Here is a 23,658-nt window from a genome sequence, read left to right on the forward strand (position 1 = left end):
ATCAAAAAACAGCTGAAGTTACTGGATACAGCAAAGGCTATGGGACCTCTCGAGGTCACCAGCATTACAGATGCCAGTCTTCAGTGAATTTGATTCACTCCATGTGATATCAAAAAACAGCTGAAGTCACTGGATACAGCAAAGGCTATGGGACCTGACAATATCCTTATTATTACTTAAGACTTGTGCTCAAGAACTGCCCGCATCCTGAGCCAAGCAGCTTCAGTACAGCTTAAAACACTAGCATCTCCCCAACAATGTGCAAAATTGCCCAGGTTTATCCTGTCAACAAAAAACAGAACAATTCCATTTCAGCCAATGAACAGCCCATCAGACCACTCTCAAGCATCAGCAAAGTGATGGAAAGTGTCATCAACAATACTATCAAATGCAATTTGCTCAAAAACAACTAGCTCACCGATACTCAGTTTGGGGTCCACCAGAGCCATTTAGCTCTAGGTCTCCTTACAAACTTGGTCTAAGCATGGACAAAAGAGCTGAATGCCAGGGATGCAGCGAGACATCAAGGTACCATTTGACCAAGTGTGACATCATGAAGCCCCAGTACAATTGAAGTCCGTGGGAATCAGAGGGAGGACACTCCACTGGTTGGAGTCACACCTAGCACAAAGGAAAATGGTTGTGATTGTTGCAGACCAATCATCTCAGCTGCTGGACATCATTGCAGAAGTTCCTCAATTCCCCAAAATGAATCAGCTACTTCATCAATGACCTTCCCTCCATCATAAGGTCAGAGTTGGGGATATTCGCTCATGATCACAGAATGTTCAATACAATTTTTAACTCTTCAGAAGACAAGGCCTGGTCAACATGCAGGCTTGGGCTGATAAATGACAGGTAACTTCATACTACACAAGTGCCAGGCAATGATCATCTCCATCTGAATCAAACCATCTCCCTATGACATTCAACACCATTCCCCTCCAATACATCATCCTGACTTGGAACCATATTGCTGTTCCTACATTATCACTGGATCAAAATCCTGGAACTCCCTTTCAAACAGTACTGTGAGTGTACCTACACCAGATGTATTGCAGCAGCTCAAGAAGACAGTTCAGCACCACATTCTCATAAGCAATTAGGAATGGGCAACACTTCATCCCAAGAACAAAATTAAAACAACATGAAAGGATTTGACAGTGTAAGCATAGAGATGTTTCCAGCTATGGGCAAGACCAGAACCAGGGGCAATAAGACAGAAACTAATAAATCCAATAGGGAATTCAGGAGATACTTCTTTGGGTAAAGTATGTGGAGTAATTGAGGCAAAAAGTATAGGCACATTCAAGAGGAAGCTAGATAAGAGAGAAACGAATTGAAGCATATGCTGATGGGGTTAGACAAGGAAGGGTGGGAACAGATTCATGTGGAGCAAAAACATTGGCATGGACCTGTTTGCCGAATGGCCTGTTTCTGTGGACCTGTTGGCCAAATGGCCTGTTACTGTGCTGTAAATACTTTGTGCTCCAGACCGTAATATGCTTCCCAGTCCTGCCATACTGTGGGATCGCTGACCTTCCAATACTGACAGGCCACAGGATATCCACCTTATCCTTCCAGATGCCAAACTTCCACCTGCAATGCTGTCATACTCAGGTGTCAGCACATCACCGCTAGAGCCTGACACCTGTTCTCCACAACATTACCAGGCCAGAAGCATCTTACATTTTTTAAAATGCAAAGCCATTGCTGGCTGGCCTTTGGGTGAAGACTTCTGTCCTGTTAAGTGAAGGCTTAATTAACAATTGATTTCCTTGAGAAAGAATAAAGCAGTGGGATGTTTGAAGAGGAAGAGATTAGGGTTACCTGTCTAACATTCCATGCCTCAGTTAATACTTGCATTTACAGAATAACATTTAAAAAAAACTAATATTGTATTCTATGCAGAGGGAAAAAAGCAAATTGATTTCAGGTTTTTTTACCGTACTTGTGAAATGGAATTGGCTATTAGGCATCACACAGTGTAGTTGTCCTCTCTCCCTCCCTGACTCTAATTCATTCATGTTTCTATTTTATCCTCCATTTTCTCCTTTTCTGTCTAAACTCTTGCTGGTGTATGATCATCCCATGGCCAAATGATGAAGTGGTGAAATTTATATGTACTTCAGTGCCTGTAGTGTTGGAATGATGTATTGGTTTGTAATTTTAATTCAATTTTATCCTTCTTTTAATAGCCTGTCCACCACTTCCTTATTACCTGGTGAATTTGTTTGTCCATTTTTGTTATTACTTGATTGCCCCTTTTTTTTAAAACCTAATGACAGCCTATATATGAATTCTTCAATGTAAGCTACACTACAATTCATCTCTTGGGCTGCGAATGTGTTTCTTGAATAGAATACCAAATAAAAACAGAAATTCTATCCCGAATTGCTTCTCTGAACTGCTGTCATTCACTACAACCATTCCATACCAATACTAAAGCTCCATAATTGCTGTTGAACACCACAATCAATACCACCAACCACATCACTGTTAAGCTCTACATATTCACCTCCAGGCTGCTGAAAAATGTCCATAATCTTCACTCTCCTCAGAGCTTTGAAAAAGAGATTTAAACTAAATGCATTGGTAAAGGAATATACAATCAAAGATCCCTCATTCACTTTTCACAGAACAACCACAAAATTTGATTCTCAAAATGGTTAAATTCCCAGAATACCATTGAATAAAACAGGAATTCAACATAAATTAGAGGCTCTGACAACACCTTACTGCATAACATAATGGCTGCTCATACAAAAGAATATCTTCTGATGCAACATAATTAATATCATGGTAGATTTACTGGTATGTTTAACATCTTCTGTCACAATTTGTTAAATTGCACCAGAAATTCTCTCCTGGTTGGGAAACTTTGGATGTTTATGAATTAAACTGTTATTAGATTCCAGTCTGCAAACTAAAAAAACTCTCTAATGGCTGAGCCATTAAACATAGCGAAAGCTATCCAGGCACGCATTGTGTCAGCATTAGAAATTCCTGGGTAATCCAGACCTTGAATATCAATGCTAGTAACAAGAGTATCTTCTTACCATTGTGCTTTTGAAATATCTTGATTGACAGTTCTGCATTCAGGGTTACCTCAGGCAGGAATAAATACAGTAAGGTTCCAGCCATTCATTTAGTTCATTTGACCAAACCAGAACTGCATCAACCTGGTGAGCTGCAACTCCATGGATCCAAATTTCCCATATTGTACACTGGTTGGTTTCTGTGCAATATATCCTTTTGGCCCAACCAAAATACCAATTTTGTCCACCCAAGATCCAAAAAAATTCTAACAATTCTGAAACACTTCGTTATTTTGATCTCAGAAAACAATTGCAGAGAGCCGAGAACTGAATTGTTCTTTTGTCCACTGATTAATTTTCTCTCATATAATTTCATGACTATAAATAGAATTCACAGTTTCAACCGAAGTATATGGATGGTTCATGTGATGTTTTCCACCTATCACAACAATCAGCAGAAAACAGTATGCATCCCAGACACCTTTCCAGAACATTTCATGAGAAAAGGGCTGTTGTTACTTGTGCAATTCACTAACCTCTGCACAATGTCGAGAAATTTTGAATCATAGGAGACACATGCCTACCAATAGAAGCTGCCTTGTTGCTACGAACATAAATAGAGCTAGGAGTAGCCCAAATATCAACATACCCCTCTTTCCTTCAGGTACTGACTCATGCATGTTGGTATAATGCCAGCAGTGCCCAAGAAGCCACTCTCATCAGTGAACCTTGACAGCAAGTGCTGGCAGATTATTTGACTGTGGGAGGCATATCATAGTTGATCCTAATTACGTTCTCATACATCTATTCATGTATACCTTTCAGTGGGGATGGTGACCTGCAGTGGGAACACTATCTGTTTCTTTTTTAACTCCTCACTATCACAGGGAACTCAGACCAGAACTGAAAACAGCAAACAGTTAATTCAGCACAGGTTAGAGACTTAACTTGAGGCTTTGTTATTGTGTGTGGCACTGCATCATATCAAGTGGTGCATTATCCAATGAGCTAAGCAGAGAGCTAAACAGCCATGTAAAAACAATTCTTGACCCAGAATTGCCTGCTCATAAACAAAGCTGTTGAAAATTTGAATAAGAAACATTATTTCTCTAATTTACTTTCATTGTTTCAAAATCGAGAGTAGGGGAAAGGAGGGCTACACAACACAAGATTGCTGCTGAAAGCAATTAAAACGAGAGCTAATCAGAGCCTGGGAAAATAATGAGGATACTTCCACCTGCAGTGCTGTCATACTCGGGTGCTGCCACACCACCGCTGCACTCTGACACCCCTCCTTACTGGAAACATTACAAAGAAATCATTAGGTCTTCAAAATATTTCAGCCATAATTGAGGCCAAATTGAGGTAAAGGAAAGGCATGGCTGCATTTTCAAATTGCAGCAGCAGATGTCACAGTCAAACATCTACAGGCTACATGCTAGAATTTCAGGTATTGAGATCTTTGCAACAATCTTTGTACAGATAATTTCTTTACAGCTTAGAGCATTATTCATGCTGAACATGTTTGTTATTGCCTGAAAATAAACTTTTTGGGCTGGATTTTCAGTCCAGGTTCAGAAACAGGAAGTCAGTTCCATGTACATGCCCCACACTGTGTTTCAGACACACCCACCAGGATTGCTAAAGGACCAAGTCAATTAGTGGTTGGAAGAGGGCTTGCCATCCAATTAATGATGGTGGCTTGTCTCCCAAGGCTGGAGGGCCAATGGATGGCCCTGCAGCACTGACACATTGGCAGCACCACGAACCAAGGTGGAAGCAGCTGACTCTTAGTGGAGAGAGCAAGAGGGAGGGGGGGCTCCTCAAGATGGAGGTGTCCTGCAAAGTCGTCAGTTGTCTTCTTAATTTAAAATGGCCACAACTTCTTGGCTGTGAGGGTCAATGCCTCCACAATTGGCCAGCAGCCACAGCGGGAGCCTGGTGGCCATGACTGGTGCAGGGGGTGTTGCTTGCGGGATTGAAGCTTGGCTCCTCCCCTTTCTGACATGAGCCCACATGATTGCCCGGTTGGGATCCAAGCTGTTGTCTCTTGCCCGCATTGCCAACAGCAATCTCCAGGGCAGAATTGGGTGCTTAATAGGCTCTGGAATTGGCCCTAATTGCCTCTCCAAATGGCTTAGGATGAGGCTCGTAGTGCTGAGCTGGCACAAAAGCCAGCAGTGCTAAATTGCAGGCCTGCCCAACTCCAATCTCAACCGCTTTGAAAATTCAGTACTTTGTATTTGCATCCGTCTTGGAATATAAAACCCTGTTTCAAACATGGAATAAATGTTTTGACCACATTTTTCATAGCAAATGAGTTACAATCTTTTCTAGCCTGCAAGGTGTTTGGCAATATGCTATTTCTGAAGATACTACTTTTATTGTTCAGACCAAATGCTGCTCCAGGCATTTTTGTCAATTCTTTGTTGGTAGAGCTGTATGTTGAAACACCAATCTCATGTTGTACGGAGAGACAGAACATGGCTTTATAATCACAAAGTACACAGGTGGGTATGAAATTTGTCAGATATACTCAAGTTGAGACCAAGCAGTTCCACACAGAAAAAGGGAGAAAGGAAACAAAAAAAAAGGGTAATTACCCCCAGGCAGCTGACATTGCTACTATTAGAGCTATACAAAGTATTTAAGATACAAAAACAAAAATATCTGGAGAAACTCAGCAGGTCTGACAGCATCTGCGGAGAGGAACACAGTTAACATTTCGAGTCCGAATGACTCTTCATCTTTAGCTCTGATGAAGAGTCATTCAGAATCAAAACGTCAACTGTCTTCCTCTCCACAGATGCTGTCAGACCTGCTGAGTTTTTCCAGCTATTTTTGTTTTTGTTTCAGATTTCCAGCATCCGCAGTATTTTGCTTATATATAAAGTATTTAAGGTGTTATTGGCCTAGGTCACCTGACTATTTAGACACTTGGGACCAAACAATTGCCAGCTTATTGCTTATGCACTGTGGCAGCAGTCTGCACCTTATACAAAATTCGCTGCAGCAACTCACCAAGGCTCCCTTTGATATCACCTTCGACACCCACAATCTTTCTCACTTAGAAAGGCAAGGGCAGCAGATGAATGGGAGCACCACGACAAGTTCCCCTCCAAGCCACACCCCATTCTCCACTGTCACTGGGTCAAAAGCCTGGAACTCCCTTACAGAACTGTGGGTGTATCTACACCACATGGGCTACAGCGGTTCAAGGCAGAAGCTCACCACCACCTTCTCAAGGGCAATTAGGGATGGGCAACAAATGCTGGCTAAGCCAGCGGCACCCACATCCTGTGAAAGAATAAAAAAATGTTAGGGGTCACGAGAAGGACTTAAGACTGTGTAGATCCATACTTAAGTATGTACAACTACTTTGTTTTAAATGTCTAACCCAAATAAATGATTCTGGCTGGATGAATGACATTCGAATTAAAGAATCACAGCATAGGGCAGCACAGAAGGTCATTGATCCATCGACACTTTGCTGGCCTTTTAGAAGAGCAATCCAGTTAGTCCTACACGCTCTATCTTTCCCCAAATATCTGCAAATGTTTCTTTTTCAAGACTTTATCCAATTCTCTTTTTGAAGGCAACTGTTGAATTTGTATTCAACACACTATCAGGCACTGCATCCCAAATCCTAACTACCTGTTGCATAAAAAAGCTTTTCCTCAAATGGTCTCTTTTGTCAATCACCTTGAATCTGCACCCTCTGGTTGTTGACCCTTCAGCCACCGGAAGCAGATTACAGATCACAGAATCACAGTGCAGAAGAGGCCCTTCGACCCATCGAGTCTGCACCGACACGGGAGAAACACCTGACCTACCCACCTAATCCCATTTATCAGCACTTGGCCCATAGCCTTGAATGCTATGACGTGCCAAGTGCTCATCCAGGCACTTTTTAAAGCATATGAGGCAACACTCCTCCACCACCCTCCCAGGCAGTGAATTCCAGACTGTCACCACCCTCTTGGTAAAAAAGTTTTTCCTCACATCCCCCTAAACCTCCTGCTCCTCACCTTGAACTTATGCCCCCTTGTGATTGGCCGTTCAACTAAGGGGAACAGCTGCTCCCTATCCACCTTGTCCATGACCCTCATAATCTTGTACACCTCGATCAGGTCGCCCCTTAGTCTTCTCTGCTCCAACAAAAACAACCCAAGTCTAAACAACCTCTCTTCATAACTTTAATGTTTCATCCCAGGCAACATCCTGGTGAATCTCCTCTACACTCCCTCCAGTGCCATCACATCCTTCCTATAATGTGGTGACCAGAACTGCACACAATACTCCAGCTGTGGCCTCACCAAGATTCTATACAACTCCAACATGACCTCCCTACTGTTGTAATCTATAACTCAAGGCAAGTGTCCCATGGGCCTTTTTCACCAACCCACTAACATGCCCCTCCGCATTCAGAGATTGATGGACACACACGCCAAGGTCCCTTTGTTCCTCAGAACTTCCTAGTGTCATGCCATTCATTGAATACTTCCTTGTCAAATTACTCCTTCCAAAGTGTATCATCTCACACCTTTCAGGCTTAAATTCCATTTGCCACTTATCTGCCCATTTGACCATCCCATCTATATCTTCCTGTAGCCCAAGACACTCAACCTCACTGTTAACCACCCGGCCAATCTTTGTGTCATCTGCAAACTTACTAATCCTACCCCCCACATAGTCATCTATGTCGTTTATATAAATGACAAATAATAGGGGACCCAGCACAGATCCCTGTGGTACACCACTGGATACTGGTTTCCAGTCACCAAAGCATCCTTCTATCATCACCCTCTGTATCCTACAACTAAGCCAATTTTGAATCCACCTGATCAAATTACCCTGCATCCCATGTGCCTTTGCCTTCTTTGTAAGTCTCCCATGTGGGACCTTGTCAAAGGCTTTGCTAAAATCCATATAAACTACATCAACTACACCACCCTCATCTACATACCTGGTCACCCCCTCAAAAAATTCAATCAAATTTCTTAGGCATGACCTCCCTCTAACAAAGCCATGCTGACTATCCCTGATCAAATCTTGCCTCTCCAAGTGGAGATAGATACTCTCCTTCAAAAATTTCTCCAATAGTTTCTCTACCACTGACGTGAGACTCACTGGCCTGTAATTCCCTGGCTTATTTTTACAACCCTTATATAGCGGAACCACACTCGCTGTTCTCCAGTCCTCTGGCACCAGCCCCGTGGCCAGGAAGAGATTAAAAATTCGGGTCAGAGCCCCTGCGATCTCCTCCCTTGCCTCCCTCGGCAGCCTGGGACACAAATCATCCGGACCTGGAGATTTGTCCACTTTTAAGCCTGCCAACACCTCCAATACCTTGTCATTCCTTATATCAATTTGCTTAAGAACTTCGCAATCTCTCTCCCCGAGTTCGATACCTTCATCCTCATTCTCTTGGATGAAGATGGACGTGAAGAATTCATTCAACACTCTAGCGATGTCCTCTGGCTCCACCCATAGATTGCCCCCTTGGTCCCTACACTTTCCCTGATTATCCTCTTCCCATTGATATACTTATAGAATATCTTGGGATTTTACCAGCTAGAGCTTTCTCATATCCCCTCTTTGCTCTCTGAATTGCTTTCTTAAGCTCCACCCTGCACTGTCTGTACTCCACTAATGCCTCTGCTGATTTGCTTCCCTTTTCCTTCTCATCGTAACCTGAATATCTCTGGTCATCCATGGTTCTCTGAGCTTGTTACTCCTTCTTATCACCCTGGAGGGAACATGTTTGCCTGTACCCTCCCCATTTCCTTTTTGAACATCCCCCACTGTTCCTCTGTAGATTTCCCCACAAGTAACTGTTCCCAATCTACCAGATCTTGCCTTATTTTACTAAAATCCACTCTTCCTCAATCCAAAACATTTTTTGGCAGCTTGTCGATTTCTTTGTCCATAACAAACTTAAACTTTACCATGTTGTGATCGCTGTCGGTAAAATGCTCCCCCACCACCACCTCAGCCACCTGTCCAGCTTCATTTCCCAGAATTAGGTCCAGCAATGCACCGTCCCTTGTTGGACCCTCTACATATTGACCTAAAAAGTTCTCCTGTACACATTTCAAGAAATCCACTCCATCCAAGCCCTTAACACTATGTCTATCCCAATCGGAAAGTTGAAATCACCTAATATAATTACCCTATTGTTATTGTTTTTACACACCCCCACAAATTGTGCACATATTTGCTCCTCAGTTTCCCGCTGACTATCTGGGGGTCTATAATAATGTGGTTGTCCCTTTTTTATTCCTAAACTCTACCCACAAAGCTTCATTCGATGCCCCCTCCAAGATATCATCTCTCCTTGCTGAAGTAACTGATTTCTTAACTAATAATGCAACACCCCCTCCTCTTTTACCCTCTCCCGTCTGAAGATTCTATATCCCGGAATGTTCAGCTGCCAATCCTGCCTCTCCCTCAGCCACGTCTCCGTGATGGCTACTATGTCACAATTCCACATGGCAATCCTCACCCTTAACTCATTCGTTTTACTTGTAATACTTCTGGCATTAAAGTAGAGGCCATCCAGCCTTGCCTTACTCCCTTGAAGCTTATTGCAGCTGTACTCCCTCTGGCTTGATTGTTTTACTGTATTATGATGTGTCCCTATTCTGGTAACATTCTGTGTCCCCTCCCCCTGCCAAATTAGTTTCTCTTTATTTGGTCTATCCAAACCCTTCATAATTTTAACCACTTCTATCAAATCTCCTCTTAGCCTTCTCTGCTTGAAGAATAATGATCCTTTTCTGCTCTAAGAATAACCTCATCTTCTACTGTTTATCTATTTAACTGTTATATTTCATCCCTGGAGCCATTCTAGTAAATGTCTTCTGCACAAAACCTTCACATCCTTCCTAAAGAATGGTGCCCAGAACTGGGCATAATACTTCACCTGGGGCCACACTAATGTTTTATATAGGTTTAGCATTACTTTGAGGCTTATGTAGTATATGCCTTTATATATAAAGCCCAGGACCCCATGTACTTTATTGACTGTTTTGTTAACTTGTCCTTCTTAATACACCCAATATTAAACTCCAAAACAATGGAGAAAAAAACCAACTGATTTCAAAACTCGCGCTCCAGATCCACAACCTATCCCAAAACATAAGACATGCTTTTAATATATGCAACTATATCCCGTTAACCCCCCACCAATCCCTCGGGCTTTTGTATACTTTCTTTTATGGTAAGGGGAAAAAATTATGTTTTTATGTATTATTAAGTTAAAACAAGCTCACAGCCCACTGAACTTGCATGTAATTGTCTTTTAATCAGGGCCACTTTTGTGAAATGTTTGTCAGCTTTTGATAGATAAACATTCCAACCTGGAGAACTAATACATAGGCAGCCAAATAAGTGAAACAACACGAATTTTGCTGTTGTCGTCTGGCGCACTGACCTCTACCTCACGGAGGCTGAGCGTCAACTCGCAGACACTTCCTCCTACCTCTCCCTGGACCATGACCCCACCACTGAACATCAAGCCATTGTTTCCAGGACTGTCACTGACCTCATCTCCTCTGGGGATCTTCCTCCCACAGCTTCCAACCTGATAATCACCCAACCTCGGACGGCCCGCTTCTATCTCCTACCCAAAATCCACAAACAGAACTGCCCCGGTAGACCGATCGTCTCAGCTTGCTCCTGCCCCACAGAACTCATTTCTCGTTATCTTGACTCCCTTCTCTCTCCCCTTGTCCAGTCCCTTCCCACCTACATCCATGATTCCTCTAACACCTTACGTCACATCAACAATTTCCAGTTCCCTGGCCCCAACCGCTTCCTCTTCACCATGGACGTCCAATCCCTCTACACCTCCATCCCGCACCAGGATGGTCTGAGGGCCCTTAGCTTCTTCCTCGAACAGAGGCCCGAACAATCCCCATCCACCACTACTCTCCTCCGTCTAGCTGAACTTGTTCTCACACTGAACAATTTCTCCTTCAACTCCTCTCACTTCCTCCAAATAAAAGGTGTAGCTATGGGTACCCGCATGGGCCCCAGCTATGCCTGTCTCTTTATGGGGTATGTGGAACATTCCTTGTTCCAGTCCTACTCCGGCCCCCTTCCACAACTCTTTCTCCGGTACATCGATGCTTACTTCGGTGCTGCTTCATGCTCTCGTCGGCACTTGGAAAAATGTATTAATTTTGCTTCCAATCTCCACCCCTCCATCATTTTAACGTGGTCCATCTCTGACACGTCCCTTCCCTTCCTTGACCTCTCTGTCTCAATCTCTGGTGATAGACTGTCCACCAATATCCATTACAAACCCACCGACTCCCACAGCTATCTCGACTACAGTTTCTCACACCCCACTTCCTGTAAGGGCTCCATCCCATTCTCTCAGTTCCTTCGCCTCCGTCGCATCTGTTCCGATGATGCTACCTTCAAAAACAGTTCCTCTGACATGTCCTCCTTCTTCCTTAACTGAGGTTTTCCACCCACGGTCGTTGACAGGGCCCTCAACCGTGTCCGGCCCATCTCCCGCGCATCTGCCCTCATGCCTTCTCCTCCCTCCCAGAAACATGATAGGGTCCCCCTTGTCCTCACTTATTACCCCACCAGCCTCCGCATTCAAAGGATCATCCTCCGCCATTTCCGCCAACTCCAGCATGATGCCATCACCAAACACATCTTCCCTTCAGCCCCCCATCAGCATTCCGTAGGGATCGCTCCCTCCGGGACACCCTGGTCCACTCCTCCATCACCCCCTACTCCTCAACCCCCTCCTATGGCACCACCCCATGCCCATGCAAAAGATGCAACACCTGCCCCTTCACTTCCTCTCTCCTCACTGTCCAAGGGCCCAAACACTCTTTTCAAGTGAAGCAGCATTTCACTTGCATTGCCCCCAACTTAGTCTACTGCATTCGTTGCTCCCAATGTGGTCTCCTCTACATTGGAGAGACCAAACGTAAACTGGGCAACCGCTTTGCAAACACCTGCAGTCTGTCCGCAAGAATGACCCAAACCTTCCTGTCGCTTGCCATTTTAACACTCCACCCTGCTCTCTTGCCCACATGTCTGTCCTTGGCTTGCTGCATTGTTCCAGTGAAGCTCAACGCAAACTGGAGGAACAACACCTCATCTTCCGACTAGGCACTTTACAGCCTTCCGGACTGAATATTGAATTCAACAACTTTAGGTCTTGAGCTCCCCCCTCCAACCACACCCCCTTTCTGTTTCCCCTTTCCTTTTGTTTTTTTTCCAATAAATTATATAGATTTTTCTTTTCCCACCTATTTCCATTATTTAAAAATATTTTTAAATCTTTTATGCTCTCCCCACCCCCACTAGAGCTATACCTTGAGTGCCCTACCATCCATTCTTAATTAGCACATTCGTTTAGATAATATCACCAACTTTAACACCTATGTGTTCTTTTGTCCTGTTGTTTGTGACATCTTTTGATGATCTGCTTCTATCACTGCTTTTGCCTACAACCACACCCCCCCCCCCCCCACCACCACCACCACCACCACCACCACCACCACACCTTAAACCAGCTTATATTTCAACTCTTTCTTGGACTCGAACTCAAGTTATGTCGAAGGGTCATGAGGACTCGAAACGTCAACTCTTTTCTTCTCCGCCGATGTTGCCAGACCTGCTGAGTTTTTCCAGGTAATTCTGTTTTTGTTATGAATTTTGCCACTGTGATTCCCAACATAAATACGTCATTAATAGCCAAGATCAGACACTTCCCTATTAAGAATCAGGATTTAAAAATCACGAGTACTTTTGTTGCCCTGAGGAACTTGCCAACAGAAGGATCAAAATAGGTTCACAACAACAAAATACTGCAGGATGCTCAATATCTGGAAATAACAAGAAAAAACGTTGGATACACTCGGTCAAGCAGCATTGGCAGAACAAAAGAGGGTTAACATTGACTAAGAACCATTTGTCAGAACAGTTCAGACCTGATTGCAGCAAGCTGCTGGATCACTCAGTTGTGGAAGAGAATGAAGGAGGGCAAAGTTAAAACTGAAATGGGATGCTAATAAGAGGAGAACAAGGATTAAATGTAAGTCGCACAAATCACATTAGATTTCAGGCTTAAAACTGCTCCCATTTTAAAATATATCATATAAAAAGAATATATTAATGATATATATATAGATTTTTTTTAAAGCGTTACATGACATTTCTCAACACTTTTTGGGCCATCAGTATGGTTCATATCATGGATATGTGATGGTTCACACAAAAAGATTAGCTGTTATTTGGTGCCACTGACAACTTAAATATCAAAACATGCCATGTCCAGTTCATAGAATGTTTTACAAATTTGTAGTTGAGGTTTGGTTGACATCAGACACCAAATCTCAGAGTTTTCTATAGGCCTAAAACACATTGGATGATCTTAAGATGATTTTTAAAATAATGTTTGATGAGTGCTTTTGTTTTTCTATGCTTTTGTTTTTCTATGAGATTGATTTGTGCCAGAGTTCAAATATTAAATCATGGCAAACTTTTAAGAGAAAGAACCTTCCAAGTTGTCCCTCAGAAAACAACAATCCTATTCATGGTCTACTTATTTAAATATCAACAACCCTAAAGTCTTCCATTGGCAACAAACAAAAATAAGTCAACTCTTCACCTCCCAATGCACCACCAAAGCTCCCTCTTTGAAGTTTGCCATCATCTTCATTCAATTGATGTTGGAGTTTAGAAACTTTTCCAGATGAACAGATGAGGTCGGGGTTACTCAGCTTCCTGAAGAACAATGAAGATGATCCAGAAAGCTCCACCTGTTAAGCAAAAATTATTTTTTAAAATTCCATTTTCAAGTCAATCATTAAAATATTAATCTATCTAAAGCCAATTTATCTAAAACATATTCAAACATATCCAGAACCGCCCCCCCCTTGCGATTTTAAACATTTGAACAGTATTACATGCCCAAACTTACATCTTATCATGGAGAAAAGTAGTGCTTATCTTTTGAAAAATTCCTTCCCATGAAACTAATCCTCAGAATTTGAACCCAACATTTCTCAACACAAATGAATTACCATCAGAAGGAAAGGTCTCCATGTCCCACAGCAACAAAGGTTTTCTATCTGCTGTTGTCCATAAAGACAAGTTTCATAAATAGGTGCAGGGCTTTTACCAGCTGCATCTAAACTAATTAACAGGGGAAGAATGCAATTTTGTCATAATCATAAATTCTGCATTTGGCACACGGTAAGAATGTACCAAAGGCAATTTCAATCTACTCGCAATTTCAATCACATGGCATTGCTCATGAAAAGTCAGAGGAGAGTCCATATAAAAATTGGGCTGTCACTGAAGTCGTGCATTATATATTCTCTCAGGTACAATGGGCTGGCCACTTCTGTAAGAGGTCTGCCATCTTGCATTTAAAGATGTGGCTCTGCTGCCAACCAATAAATGGCTACACAAAAGTGTAAAATACCATAGAAACCCCATAATGATTTTAACTGGATATTCATGTGTTTCACATTATATTTCTTCATTCTCCTTGAAGATAAACTGAGAAACACTAATTTGATGCAAATCATTAAACTGGTTTATCCCGGTACATAATTTTACAAAACAGTTATGATCTGATTTACTTATTTCAATTAGTACATGTTGTTCTTGCATAATAACAGAAAGTAATGAACACACATCAGTAGATTGTCTTACTTGACTTTAAACAAAATAACCCTGAATATTTTTCATGCTAATTCTATTCAAAATCTGGCTGACCTTACTGCCATTGCACCTCTCATTTAAAATAGTCATTCTGCACTCAAGAACCATAAGAATGTTCTCACCGAGATATCTTCAATGCTTTCCTCCCTCAGCTTCAGCACTTCGCAACTTCTCATTCTTGATGATTTAGACTTCTATTTTGCTTCATCAAGCTCTCTTTCCTCTGCCTTATTATCCTCATGTAATTACTCCCCCTTGCAAATTCACTGTCTCATATTAACAGCCGACCCCTTAAACTTACCATCTCATCTGGCCTTGCTACTCCCTTTATGTCAAACACAGCAAAGGCTATCTCTGATCACATCATCTGATTCTTCTTAACATACTTCACCCACATCCCTTTCACCTACTTACTTCTGTGGCCACCCTTGGAATAAAACACTTTGCCAATTTACTTAGAACAGCACTTTCAAAATTCCAAGTCCACCCTTCGGCCCTCTGCTCACTACAACATTTCTGCAGCTACTGATTTACTCAACCACACCCTCATCTCCACCTTTAATGCTGTAGTCCCCACTAAACTGATTACTCCCTCTGGCTGTTGCCCTGAATGCTGTTCTCACCTCCATTCTCATCTCCACTCCCTTAAGTCTAAGGGACTCAGATTTGAAAAGATATGACAGACAATTATTGGTTTCGCCATCCACTGCCAGATCTGCTTGGACCACTTAAAACATGAGTGAGTCCTGCTTTATTCTGCCAAGCTGCTCACTGTTCCAGGACCATCCTGGAATACAAAGATAAACCCCAGCTTCTTTCCCTCAATGGCAAGCCACTTCTTAAACTCCTCTCTTTCATCTTCACCTCCAACAAGTGTGAGGAGCTCATACATTTCTTTGTCACTGTTATTCAGGCCAATCAATCAGCAGCCTCTGTCACTTCTCTCAGCCCACCAAGACAAATGTTCTCTAAAAGTTCAACCTTGCCCTAACTCACATCATTCTTTAGTTTTTTTTTCTATTTCCCCATATCAATTATATGGATTGACTTTAGAAGCTTTATAAGGGATCATTATCCCTAGAGCAGATTTGAAAGAAGTTTTTAAACCATGAAAGGTTAATTTTTTTTTTATTATTCATTCACGGGATGTGGGCTTCGCTGGCTCGGCCAGCATTTATTGCCCATCCCCAGTTGCCGTTGAGAAGGTGGTGGTGAGCTGCCTTCTTGAACCGCTGCAGTCCATGTGGTGTAGGTACAGCCACAGTGTTGTTAGGAAGGGAGTTCCAGGATTTTGACTCTGCGACAGTGAAGGAACGGCGATATATTTCCAAGTCAGGATGGTGGGTGACTTGGTGACCTGGAGTGAACTTCCAGGTGACAGAATAAATAAAGAGTTTCCAATGGTTGAAGAGTGGAAAACATGAAGGCACATTTAAGCTAATTAGCAAAAGAACTAGAGGTCATGAGAGCAAAAACTTTTTTATGCAACAAGTGGTTAGGATTTGAGATGCAATGCCTGATAAGGTGGTGCTCCAGTTTCAACAGTGGCCTTCAAAAAGGAATTAGATAAAAACAAAGGAAAAAGTTTTGCAGGGATAAGGGGAAAAAGCAAGGAGTAAGACTAACTGCATTACCCTTCAAAAGGGCCACTATAGATTTGATAGGTCGAAGGGCCTTTAACTGTCTGTACTAGTGTATAATTTCTTCTTCCTTCTCATCTTGTCCAGGAGACCCATCTTTACCCTTGGCCCTATTCCAACTAAATGGCTGACCAATCAACTTCCCTTCCTGATTCCCAACTGAGCTGATGTTTATAAAAACAGAAAGTGCTGGAAAAGCTCAGCAGTCTGGCAGCATCTGTGGAGAGAGAAACAGAGTTAATGTTTCAGGTCAAGGGCCTTTTCTCAGCTGATATCATTAACAGATCTGATACTTCAGGTACTGTCCCTATATCCTTCAAACCTGTCATCTCCCCTCTTCTCAAAATAAACCTTTGATCCCGCTGTCCTTGCAAACCACCACTCCATCTCCAACCACCCTTCCTCCCCAACTCTTTGAACGTGTTGTCGCCTCTCAAAGCTGTGCCCATCTGTCCCAGAACTCCATGTTTGAATCGTTGAAAACAGGTTTCTGCTCCACCACACTACAGAAATGGTTCTTACCTTGACCAGTCTGCACCTTAGATACAGTTGACCGCACCATTCTCCTCCAAAATCTCTCCACCATTATCCAGCTGGTTGGGACTGCACCGGCCTGATTCCATTCTTACCTATCCACCTACCTAGCTATATCCACACACCATTACTTATCGTATCCACCGGCAAGGATCCATCCTATTTCTCCTCGGCAACGTCATTCGAATATACAGTATTAGTTTTCATACATGTGCTGATTTCTCCCAGCTCTACTTCACTACCATCTCTCTCAACCATTCCAATGTCTCCAAATGGGCAAGACTGCTTGTACAGGATAAAGTACTCAAACAATAGGCATTTATGCTCAATTAAATATTGGAAAAACCAAAGCTGCCATCTTTAGTCTCCCACAATAACTCGCTTTTCTAGCCACCAACTCTGTCCCTCTCACTGGCAACTGCCTGAGACTGAATCAGACTGCTCACAAACTTGGTGTTACATTTGACATTTGATGAGCTTCCAAACATGTCCATGGCATCACCAAGGCCGTCTATTTCTACCTCAGTAACATCACTGGACACCACCCCTGCTGTAACTTATCTGCTGCTTAAATTGTCATTCATGCCTTTGATGCATCTAGGCTTTACTAAACTAAATCCAATGTATCTTTGGCCAGCCTTCCACTTTTTGCCCTCTGTAAGCGTGAAGTCATCGAAAACTCTGTTCTCAGAGTCCTTTTTCGCACCAAGTCCAATTCACCCATCGCCATTGTGCTTGCAGACCCACATTGGCTCCCAGCTAGCAACAGCTCCATTTTAAAATCTTAATTCTTGTTTTCAAATCGTTCCATGGCCTTGCCCCTTCTCATCTCTATAGTCTCCTCCAGCCCCACAAATCTGAGATGTGTTCCTTTAATTCTCTTCTCTTAAGTATCCCTGGTTTTAACTGATTCACCATTGGTGGCCGTGCCTTCAGCTGCCAAGGCCCTATCTCTGGAATTCTCTCACTGAGCTCTCGACCTCTTTTTTTCTCCTTTAAGATGCTTTTAAAAGCTGGGTCTTTGATTAAGCTTTTGGCCATCTGCCCTTATATCTCCTTATGTGACTCGGCATCATATTTTGTTTTATAATGCTCCTGCGAAGTGCTTATGCTATGTTATAAACACAAGTTACCTTTGTCAACGTGTTGGATCTGACTATACTGATAAAATTCACTTTTCAAAACCTTGATTGACTGCCTGTATCTATGTTTTTTTAAAATTCCAGAGTGTTCATAAGCAAAAGGATCATTCATTTCCTAACACAATGGGTGCGGCGTGTTTAGCAATTGTGGAGGGAGGTTCGCAAATTTGATTTTGGTGTTTGACAAAAATACAAACATACAAGCTAGGAGCAGTAGGTCACTCAGCCCTTCAACTCTGCTCCACCATCCAATAAGATCATGGCTGATCTCCCACCTACCGCCAATAAACTTTCGCCCCCCCTTACTCAAGAATCTATCTTGCTCTGTCTTAAAAATATTCAAAGGTCCTGCTTCCACCACCTTTTGACGAAGAGTGTTTCAAAGCACTCGACATCTGTAAAAAAAAAATTCTCCTCATCTGTCTCAAATGGGCGACCCCTTACTTTTAAACCGTGGCCCCTAGTTCTAGATTCTCCAACAAAAGGAAACATCCTCTCCACATGCACCCTGTCAAGATCCCTCAGGGTCTTAAAAGATTTTGATCAATATAAATTCTATTAATGTATTCATTATATTCCATTCAAGCTTTCTGTTCTAAACTAATGCAAATGCATTTTGCTTTAAACTATTTGAAAGTCACTCATGAAAATTATATTTTTTTAAATTCCAAAACATGGCAAGAGTTTTATGCCATGTAGGGCTTAACATCAAAGACACCGATGCACAGTGATTGACAGCATGCAAAGTGGAGAAATTTGAGATGAATATTTAACATTTAACCATAGTGGGGTGTAAGAAGTACTAGGCAGGGGGCGGAGGTTGATTTAGAGTGCTTTCTGATACCTAATAATGACCTGGAGTCAGGTATAGGCGACATAATTTCAAGGTTTGCAGATTAAAATGCTTAGGAATGTAATTATTATGGCAGGCAGGTGGTAAATGCCAAGCTGCCCAAATTCCAGAGGGAAACTTGAAGCAGATGCCACAACTGTTTGCAATTTGTACTTATTTCAAGATGCAGGCTTTGAATTCAGTAAAAAGGCCACCAAGTCTTTTAGGTTTCTTACAAAACTCAATTAAACCTTTATTAATAGAAGAAATGAATTTAAACACATACACAGATCTATAAATTAATCCTATGATAACTTCTAAATCCCCTTATTAATCTAAACACCAGTTACACCTCCATTAAGGCAACAGTGAGACAAATAGATTTTAAAGGACCCAGGAAAAGTAACAAACAATACCCTGAACAGTCAAATTCAAAGTGAGTTTTTCTCAGCTTCAGTTCCTTGTAGACAGCAGATTGCGGCTTAGATGCTGGAGGCTTTTGACTTGTTAGATCTTAAAATGCCTTCCCTTGCACACAGCCTTCTCTCCTTTATACATATTTTCCCCATTGAATGTAAATGCCCTTTGTTTCATTGTGTCTTTGGACTTTTACCTCTCTAATAATAAAAGTCTATCATTGTACCAATTCTACCAATCTTTGGGAAAATTAAACAACGCTGTTTCTTAACTTCTGTCTAGGTAAAACATTTCATCACCCTCTTTTGAATTCAATCTAAATCTGGTTTATTTGAAATGCAAATGTTCCTTTTACACCTATGTTTACCTATTTAACATTTCAAACCTAGCTTATTTTCAGTTACATCAAAGCTTTCAGACCAGCTGCCTTTAATTCAATTAAGTCACACAAACACACATACCCGTAGACACAGACCTCACTATTACTTTACTTTACAATAAATTCCAATGACATTATGAAAATTGTATCTTCCTGACAGTCATATAAAGTTCAGAGGATAGTGGCAGACTTCAAGAGAACATATCAGACTGCTGAAATAGATAGGCACCTGGCAAATAAAATTTATTGCAGTGAAGTGTGAAATGATGCATTTTGGAAGATAAAGTGTGAAGCAGTATAGGTTAAATGGCAAAATTTTAAAGGGGGTGAAGTACCAGTTAGGCCTGGAGGGTGCAGAGGTACATGTACCCGAATCTTTGAAGGTGGCAGGCCAAGTTGAGGAGGCTGTTAAAAAAGGCAGATAGGATCCTTGGCTTTTTAATTAGGGGTATTTCATAATATTACTTTCACACTCACTAATCTGGTTTCCTTTTTAAAGCATCAATACTATTCGCCTCAACTATTCCATATGGGAGCAGGTTTCACATTCTCACTATTTTAAATGAAGAAGTTACTTCTCAATTTCAAATATTTATGATCCTAACAAGTGGAAAAATTTACTTTACATCTACATATTAAACGACTTCATAACTTGAACAACTTGTCAGATCAGCACCTCAGCCTTCTCTTTTCCAGACAGAGAAAAAAAGGCCCTAGCCTATTTGGTCTTTTCTGATTGAATCTCTATTAAAATAATCATACATTTGTTAATTTTCAATATTTTCAATCCAAGAAGAACTTCCTGCTCTTTGAACAATCCCCTAGGATATACACTTGCATCAGTGGAACAGAGAGATTAGGCCATGTTTAATGACTTGTGTTTTTAGGCTTCATTAATATTTTTTCCCTTATGCTCTGTGCCAACAAAATGCCTTGAGCAAGCTTTTAATTCCGACAAAAAATGGGGAGTGACTTGCACAAAAACTGGCAATGGAATTTTATCTCGGATTTGAACTGAAACCATTCCTATTGCATTTATTTATCTTGTGATCACCTAAACTTCAGAAAGTTGGAGCAAACAAATACTCAAACATAGTTAGGATCTCAGCCACAAAACAAGTTTTTTTTTAAAAAGAGATGAGCACCATGAAGTTGAACAATCTTTACTTTTACATTTGGTGCTCAGGCACAGAAAAAAACCCAACAACAATTCTGAACACTGAATCTGGATTCGTGTCCATATGTAACTGATGGTTCACAGGGCACTATGCGAACATCTCTTGACATAGGGAGACATACATTGAGAGACATAGACAACAAAATTCATCACTGCCTCCAATGTGCCAGCTCAGCCTTCGACGAAAAGCGTCTTTGAGGGCTAGGATCTCAAACCAGAGAATACGGTCATGGTTTATCGGCAGCAGTGATCCTCGAGCTGCTATATGCTTCAGTGACTCAAACAACCCACAGCAGGCACTTCAAAGCACTGGAGAAGTCCGAATAGTGACTTTGCAGGATTCTGCAAATCATGTGGCAAAGGTGGTCCAACAGTAGCATCCTCTCCCAAGTCAAAGTGCCCAGCATTCAGGTGTTAATCACACACCAGACTCTCGAAGCAACTGCTCTACTCGGAACTCGTTTTTGGCAGGAGACACCCGGGAGGACAGCAGAAATGCTTTCAGAATGTCCTTAAAAAAATCCCTGAAGAAGTTAAACATCCCCACCAACTCATAGGAATCCCTGGCTTGTGACAGTCAAAATGGAGAAGATTCATTTGGGAAGGCACCAAACACAAAGACTTTGTCAGGAACATGCTAAGATGAAGTTGAGGTGTTGGACATAGTGCACAAACCTCCAATCAACTTATCTACCTGACCCTCCAAGCACCACCTGCCCCACATGTGGCAGAGTCTGAAGATCGTACAATGAACTTATCGGTCATCACAGAACCCATTGGGCCGGAGTGGAAGAAAGTCATCCTCAATCCCGAGGGGCAACCTATGAAGACAACAAGAGCACCACCACACAATACAATAGAGAATGCACAAGCAGAGCTATGGAACTGTCAATTACCACCACTCCGTCCGCCAAGATAATGGGTTTCTTGAGTGCAAGACTTTCATCTGTTCAAAAGGGCAAAGTCAAACCAAAACAATATTTAGGCAAACAAATATGGTTGTGACTCACAGTGGGATTCAAAGGTTAGTTTCCTGGACCTTGTAGAGTCAAACGTGGCTGGCGGGGGCAGGGGAAGGAGGTGTGGCGAGTGAAGTAGAGCAACAATCTCCCAGACTAAAAGAGCTGATTATTATGCCAAGCACGGGAGATCAACCAAATGGCTTTGCGATTAAAAATGTATCACTGCATTAACACCACATCATGAATCATGTCATCTTGGAAATATCATTTCTGGATATAGGCACACAGAAATCCATTCACACCAAATTCAACAGAATAAACAAAGTATGAAGGAACTGGCCATCTCATAATAAAAATGTATTACTTGATTCGAATTGTGATGAAACACCCATTTGTCACAGTCTCATTCTGCCATCGAAACTGTGGTCAACTGAAAGCACTAAGCTGGTTCAGCTTGTTAGGGTGTTTAATTTAGGATGTAAATAGCGCATTGGCTTGAATTCATTGAAATAAGGAAATGGCTTGACATCTGAATGGGTCCACTGCATTTTAACATGTTGCTACGAAGCTATGCCCCTTTATTTTTGAAACTATGATTTTCAAACTTTCAACTGAGTGCAAATTTTGCAATTTAAAATGCGACATCTTCCAAGGTGATGGTGAAAAAGCAAACAAGATACCCTCAGGGGAGTGCGAAGAAAGGACCATTTGCTATGATTCAAAGATCTATCGAAACTCATCACTAAGGAAGAGACATAAAAATGCAAGTGCTGGATATTGACTGCTGCACAGACCCACGCAAAACCCCTTGGACATACACACTGGGTAAGGTATAACCGGGCAGGCTTGCAGACACTGCAGATAGTTTGCAAGTGACACAGGTAGTATCAAGAAAGTTTTCAGCAGAGGAAACAGATCGAAAAGCTGCACTCTCTCCCTCTCTCTCCTTTGGAACAAGTGTATTAACTGGTTAGGAAGACGATTTTACTGGAAATCTACCAGTGAACCGAGATCTCGTAATAATTGCAATATCTTCTACATCTGACTGCACCCACGAAGCCAGCTAATCCAATTCAGCTGCAAAGTTTAACAATCTAAGCCTCAAGGACAAGTAAAGGACACTTAACCATATATTCCTCTAACTTTTTTATTGGATTCCAACTTCCCTTACTTTTAATACCTGTGTGCGTGTGACGTTTTCCTCAGGTTTAATGGTTAATAAATTTGTACTTTAAGTTAAGAAAACCTTGTTTGATTGGTTCCTTACTGCTCACTGCATGAATAGTTACGAACATTTTGATTCGGAAGAGGCATATCCTCATGAAAAATAAACTTAAACCTTTGTTGTGGCCAACCAAGGAGGTTAAATAGAAGGGAGACAGTTCACTCCTCCTCACCTGTTCACAACAACGTCACACAGAAACCAACAGACCACAAATCGGAGACCAGCACACAGTTCTTGCTCTACATGGTGCAATTAGAGGATTCAATTTGATTTGTTTTTGTACAGAACAGAAACAGGCCATTTGGCCCAACTGCTTGATACTGTTCTTGATGCTCCACACGAGCCTCCTCCTGTCTTTTCATCTAACCCCATATTCCTTTCAACAAAGGATATTAACACTCCATTATCCGTCAGAGAGATGTGAAAGCACCATGAAAAATCAAGTAGGGCAGCAGTTTTTTTTTTAAAAAAAGGACTTTGGGACAAACACAATCTTGGAATCAGTTGTACAGAAGAAACCATTCCAAACAAACTGAAAATACCACGGCTCAGAACATGATATGTTGCTTAGTCATGCCCATCTGTGGCCACAAGCAAAAACCAATAAAC

General features: G+C 41.8%; 2 protein-coding genes across 3 annotated transcripts in view; one reads left to right on the forward strand and one right to left on the reverse strand.

Annotated features, from left to right (window-relative positions):
- mast2 (microtubule associated serine/threonine kinase 2) overlaps positions 1–23,658 on the reverse strand; it is a 541,117-nt gene that overhangs the window by 488,718 nt on the left and 28,741 nt on the right. For both annotated transcript variants that reach the window (XM_041207758.1, XM_041207757.1), the window contains exon 2: positions 13,681–13,831. In XM_041207758.1, coding sequence (XP_041063692.1) covers positions 13,681–13,831 — 151 coding nt within the window. The remainder of the gene's footprint in view (positions 1–13,680; positions 13,832–23,658) is intronic.
- LOC121288907 (riboflavin-binding protein-like) overlaps positions 1–23,658 on the forward strand; it is a 201,440-nt gene that overhangs the window by 95,371 nt on the left and 82,411 nt on the right. The gene's annotated exons all lie outside the window — the stretch shown is intronic.

Source organism: Carcharodon carcharias, chromosome 16 (genome assembly GCF_017639515.1).
Source record: "Carcharodon carcharias isolate sCarCar2 chromosome 16, sCarCar2.pri, whole genome shotgun sequence".
NCBI lineage: Eukaryota > Metazoa > Chordata > Chondrichthyes > Lamniformes > Lamnidae > Carcharodon > Carcharodon carcharias.